The sequence below is a fragment of the Etheostoma spectabile genome, chromosome 20, assembly GCF_008692095.1.
Source record: "Etheostoma spectabile isolate EspeVRDwgs_2016 chromosome 20, UIUC_Espe_1.0, whole genome shotgun sequence".
In the NCBI taxonomy this organism is placed as follows: domain Eukaryota; kingdom Metazoa; phylum Chordata; class Actinopteri; order Perciformes; family Percidae; genus Etheostoma; species Etheostoma spectabile.
In genome coordinates, this window is record NC_045752.1 from 19,566,042 (window position 1) to 19,572,092 (window position 6,051).

The 6,051-nt window shown below is 41.3% G+C and overlaps 1 protein-coding gene and 1 long non-coding RNA gene across 3 annotated transcripts in view; one reads left to right on the forward strand and one right to left on the reverse strand.

Moving 5' to 3' along the window:
• LOC116669805 (uncharacterized) overlaps window positions 1-6,051 on the forward strand; it is a 6,366-nt gene that overhangs the window by 195 nt on the left and 120 nt on the right. The window contains exon 2 of the long non-coding RNA XR_004326857.1: window positions 795-800. This is a non-coding gene — a long non-coding RNA (uncharacterized LOC116669805). The remainder of the gene's footprint in view (window positions 1-794; window positions 801-6,051) is intronic.
• The window catches only part of jkamp (jnk1/mapk8 associated membrane protein), a 12,694-nt gene continuing 7,793 nt past the window's right edge, over window positions 1,151-6,051 (reverse strand). For both annotated transcript variants that reach the window (XM_032499839.1, XM_032499840.1), the window contains 4 exons: window positions 5,159-5,364; window positions 4,230-4,411; window positions 3,533-3,609; window positions 1,151-2,567 (listed from right to left, as the gene is read on the reverse strand). In XM_032499839.1, the coding sequence (XP_032355730.1) occupies window positions 2,349-2,567; window positions 3,533-3,609; window positions 4,230-4,411; window positions 5,159-5,334 (654 nt within the window). In that variant the 5' untranslated portion in view covers window positions 5,335-5,364 and the 3' untranslated portion in view covers window positions 1,151-2,348. The remainder of the gene's footprint in view (window positions 2,568-3,532; window positions 3,610-4,229; window positions 4,412-5,158; window positions 5,365-6,051) is intronic.

The window sequence follows — 6,051 nt, forward strand, 5'->3', positions numbered from 1 at the left end:
TATGGTATGCCTGTGAGGTGTTGGTGTGCATGTGTGTATGGTATGCCTGTGAGGTGTGTGTGTGTGTGGTCAAAAACGTTACGTGTATCCTGGTTGCACCTGAGGAACCAAAGATTGGTTCCTATTTAAACCAAGGGAACTAATCGGCTCTTACAATCTCTACAAATGCCCTTGGACCGTAAAGGGTTAAACCCACCCACAGAGTCCTGGGTAGAGGTCCAATCAGCCAGATTAACTGAAAACACCTGTGTGGGGTCTGGACTCGTTCCTCCGCTGGTGTCCACGGAGTCTTTTTCCCCAGATAACACACAAACTAGTTCTCTTTTCCCAAGTTGTATATAGTAAGACAACTATACTTCTTTAACCCTTGTGTTGTCTTCCCGTTAACCATTAACTTGTCCTTCCAGGTCAAAATAGAATTTTTTTTTGTGCATTTCCAATGTTTTTGTCATTTTTTCCTGATTTATTTCTCACTTTTGTCAGCTTTTGGTGCTTTTTTAAAAACCTGAGCTAGTTTAATAATTGGTTTTACACTTATTCTTGGAATTCAAGATCAACAAACCTCATTTATATCAACTTATACATAAGTTAGTTTAGTTAAAAAGGCAGAAATTAAGAAATACTTTGACTAATAGTTAAGATCAGAGGATGTTGAGTGGATCTCAGATGGGCAGATGTCAGAGTTTAGTCCGGAGACTGTTTTGAAACCATAAAAAAAAAAAAAAATTCAAATGGTATAAGATTAAATAAAACACAAAAAATTCAATAAAAGTAATAATTAATTTTACCAGAAGAAGGTTGTATGAAATTAACCATGTTATTTTGGGGCAATTTGGTTGAAAGAAATCCATCTTTCAGATATAAAACACTTAGAAACGGGTCAGTTTGACCTGAGGACGACACGAGGGTTAAATAAACACAAAATAAGTACTTCTGAAATTAAGTTATCCACATCAAATCTAAAATCTACCAAATTCAATCCCCTTTCATCTCTTTAAACCGTTTGTCTTAATAATACATTCCTGCTACTACACATAGTTATCGTCTCCACTTCCTGTTTGGTCACCTACACGTCCCAAACGTGTCCCATTTTAGTAAAACGTCTCCGGTTTTAAATGACATCTCCTCTCGCATTCACGAGAGCACACGGTTTGACTTTGACAGCAGGTTTATGTAGAAGAAACCATGACGATGACTCAGATAATACTGACAGGGTTCACGTTACAGATTCAAATATAAAGACAGAGCACATGAAATTATACAGGTAGGTACACTGAAGCTCACACACCGTTGTGAAACATCCATTTGTAATTTTAGCTTATGTGCATGTAGCAAATCCTACTGAACACACTCATATTTACAAGCATACATATATTTACAATTATATATAAATATACAGTCCGATACAATCCCTATCCCAGGCAACAAGAACATAGAGAAGAAAGACTTAAAAACGTGAAAGGAACATAGAGAAAAAGACAAGAATGTCCAGAAAAGGAACAAAAACGTCAAACAAAAGGGACAAAAATAGTTAAAAAACAAGGCATACATTGAAAAAACGCAACCGAAACCTTTAAGAAAAAGTGACAAGAACGTCGAGAAAAGTGACAAAAACATAGATGTCAAGAACGTGGAGAAAAAGAGACAAGAATGCACAGAAAAGGAACAAAAGAGTCAAAAAAATGAGTAAAAAATATAAAAGAAAAAAAGAAATTGCAATATATACATTGAAAAAAGAGACAAGCGTATAAAAAAAAACAATATATTGGAAAAAGCAACAAATAATTTAAGCGTCAAGAACGTTGAGAAAAGTAACAAAAAGAAAGAGAAAGGCATCAAGAACATAGAGAGAAAATGTCAAGAATGTCCAGAAAAGGAGCTAAACGGCACCAAAATCAACTAAATGTAAAGAGTTATACGAGCACTCTGAAAGTCTGCATGGAGTCGTAGTCCAGTGGGAAGATTTAAGTGTTAAAGGTGCACTATGAATGAGAGTATCTGACACTGTAGTACACTGAATATATATTTTGAGCTGGGGACAAACGAGATATCGGAGGACGTCATTTTGGGCTTCTGGGAAACACTGATCCACATTTTAAAGCGCAAACAACTAATCCCTTAATCGAAAAAATGAATCGCAGATGAAACTAATCCTTTGCTGCAGCCCTTCTTACATATACACCGTATTATATACCATATGGAGTAGAAGATGAAATGGTTTCCCCAATGTTACAAATGGCACTTGATGATGTCATCGCTGACCCCGACCCTGAACCCCGATCTCTCCGTCTGAGGATCTGAACATTTTGTAAAAACTGCATCGATGTTGGTCTGGTCGGCCGACGTCGTCAGTGTCCGTTGCCGCCCTCCGACAGGATGCGACTGGGCTCCGTGAAGCGGGCGGTGGCGATGTAGAAGAGGGCGGGACCGGGCACGAGGGCCAACAGCGGCAGGTCCTGCTCCAGCTTGTCCAATCGGGAGATAGAGATGATGCCGTACGCGTGGAGCAGCCAATGGCTGAACAGGACCACCAGGCGCTTCTTCTTAGTGACGAGGTTCTTAAAAGACTGTGGGGGGAGAGAGGGAGAGAGAGAGAGAGACACAGACAGACAGACAGACACACAGACAGACACACAGACACACACACAGAGAGAGAAAACAAGTCAGTCATCATATTAGGTGATCAGTTTCTAATAAACACCAAGGCCCCATTTACACGTACATGGTTATTTTGACCAACGGGGACATTTCCCTTCGTTTATGCCTTTCGATTACACGCAAATGGAGAATTTGCCTCTAAAAAAACTGAGTCTTTTAAAAAACTCCAGCCTGATTGGAGATTTTTGAAATCTTCATTTGCATGTTGGCATGTAACATGAGACAAACGGATGTTCGGGCAGCCCAGGAAGTGAGGAAGAGAAGAGAGAGGAAGGGATTCGTTGCTGTTGTTGCTATTTTCAGGATTCTGACTGGCTAACGTGGGCTTGAGCTTCTTGTTACACTGCCACCTACAGGTTTGGTTGCTCCTGACAACATATATACACAGATACGTGTAAATTGACACTTTTCTGAAAAAAGACGTTGAAATGTCTGTTTATGAAAATAGCCGCAATTTTGTACATGTAGTCTAAACGTGTTCGTCGAACATTGGACTCTTCTTAACCCTCCTGTTGTCCTCGGGTCAAATTTGACCCCTTTAAAAAATGTCTATATCTGAAATATTGGTTTCTTTTTAACCAAATTACCACAGAAATGGATTGGATTCCTTACAACGCTCTTTGCAAATACAACTGATCACTTTCATCCCTGACAAAACTCATTTGTACGTGCTTTTTTAACTCAAATATTAGGTATAATTCTGTATAAACGAGGGTTATTGACCATGAATTCCAAAAAGTACTGTAACACTAGTGGTAGTAAGGTGACCCGTGAGGACAACACAAGAGTTAATAATAGTGAGCAATCTTTCCTGCAGTAATATTAAGACACGCGCCACCACATGCTACATGTTAGACGGACGGAGTGGTGTTACCTGTATCTCCGAGGCAGACATGTAAACAGCCAGCGTGACCAGAGACAGGACCAGGATGATGTAGGGAAACGCATAGTCTGAAACACACAAACTGTCACTCACAGCTGCACGGGCCAAACTACACAATCAGACATCGCTGGGTATTCACTGAGCAACTCTCAAACCAGTTGGATGTGGCTCAGGGCCGCAGATGAGCTAGCGTCAAAACATGTGTTGAGAGTGTGAAAAAAAGTGTTTAAATAACATTTAAAAAGCCTTTTTAAGAAGCATAAAAAATGTCAAACAAAAGCAAAAAGAATTAGAAGTTCCAATGGAAACTGGTCATAGACTGATCCCATTTAACATTATCTTTAAAATCACAGCCAGGTCGTAGTCTGATCCCTGCCGACATTATCTTTAAATCACAGCCAGGTCATAGTCTGATCCCTGCTGACATTATCTTTAAATCACAGCCAGGTCATAGACTGATCCCATTTAACATTATATTTAAATCACAGCCAGGTCATAGCCTGATCCCTGCAAACATTATCTTTAAATCAAAGCCAGAATTTTACAGGGAAATTTCACAGTTCAAGGTGTTTTCACTGTTGATTAGTTTGAACCGTTTCACTATTTTTTAAGTTCAATAAATGCAAAAATAACGGTGAGCAGGGTTAGCCAACAGCTTCTCCTCCCCCCGCTGCGCCTCTGTACTCACAGAGCAGCCCTCCGCCCACCGCCTGCAGCACGGTGAGGATGGGGAAGAAGTACAGAGCAGCGTAGATGCTCTTGAAGCGATCCGATTTGCCCAGGCCGCACGCTATCTTCTTCACCAACAGAGGGCGCAGCAGCATCATCAGCACCAGGCAGAAGGCGTAGTAGATCAACACGATGGTGTAGCTGAGGAAGAGAGAAACAACAGGCGCGCTAATGAGTCCTAAGGAACAAAAACCACTATCAGCCAGCATACTTGGACCACAAATATCAGAAAACATCAACATATGAGGTTGACAAAGACATATGACAATGACCTGGTAAGGTACAGAATGATACACATGCACTTTAACCACTCTCTGCACTTTATAATGTAAACTATGCCATGTTTTTGTAATATGTTGTTTGTTGTCTTTATCTTTTTTTTTGCTCTCTAATGACTTTCATAACATGTCATTTGTAAAAACTTCAATAAAGCTTTTTTGTAAGAAAAAAAAGTAAAGAATGATAATACTCATTAAATCTCTTTGAAATGGCATAATTAACTGCAATTATATAATGGGGGGGGGGGGGGGGGGGGGGGGGGGGTTGGATTTACTTTTTTGCGCAAGAGAGGTTGAGGTTTTCTAGCACAGGCCACAAAGTAAGTACAAAAAGTTTCAAGTAAATCCACTGTTGTTTCAAACTGTTAAATTATGTAACAGACTTAGTCAATTTCCATTGATATTTATTGAAATATATGCATTGTATGCAGAGGTTAAACTGGACCAGAGCTCAGCTCCGCCTCCTCAGGTCCACGACCCACCCTGCCGGAGCTCAGCTCCGTCTCCACCAGAACCAAACAATTTGCCCCAAATGTATTTTGCAAAGTTGACTGACAAATATGAAACTTGACGTTGCTTAGTTACCACTCTCCACACTGCCAGTACTCACAGCGGGTAGACGGCCTCCTGCGTGCAGTGCAACGTGTTGACGTAGTCGGGGCTGGGGTTGTAGAGCATGGTGTACCAGTCCGACAGCATCTGGACTCGGCAGGAGTGGATGCTGAGCTTCCCCACCGGCTCCGTGACCAGCAGGGTGACCACAGCCGACACGCCCGACTCCAACATGGCCGGCACGTGCTGCAGCAGAGCGTGGAACTGGATGCATGCCACACACACACACACACACACACACAACACACACACACACACACACACAACACACACACACACCACACACACACACACACACACACACACACACACACACACACACACACACACACACACACACTTTTTTTCTTAAGCAAGTTCTTATGCAATGTCTGTTTTTCTCTGTATGTATTGTATTGTATTGCTTATACAGTATTATATTAGTAGTTTTTGGGCAGATTATCTATATCGGCGTTTTATTTGCCTGATAACCAATAAAGTGAATTAATTAAAAGGTGTTCAACTTTGGCGCGGCTCCAGCTCTGTGTCAGCCCCTTTGCTTCGGTCCACTCACCACTCTGGGCCTATTTTAACGATCTAAGCGCATGGCCCAGGTGTGTTTAGGGCGTGTCCAAATCCACTTTTGCTAGTTTAAATGGTGGAAAAAAGTGTCTGTGCGCCGGGGGCATGGTTCAAATGGGGTGTACTTAGTGTCTTCATTGAGTCATAGGTGTTTTTTGGGTGTAGCATGCAATCAACCAACCAATCAGAGTGTCATCTCCCATTCCCTTTAACAACCAGACGCGTTTGTAAGGCAAGGCAAAGCAAGGCAGCTTTATTTGTAGAGCACATTTCAGCAACAGGGCATTCAATGTGCTTTACATAAAATCAGTTAAACAGATAAAACACAAG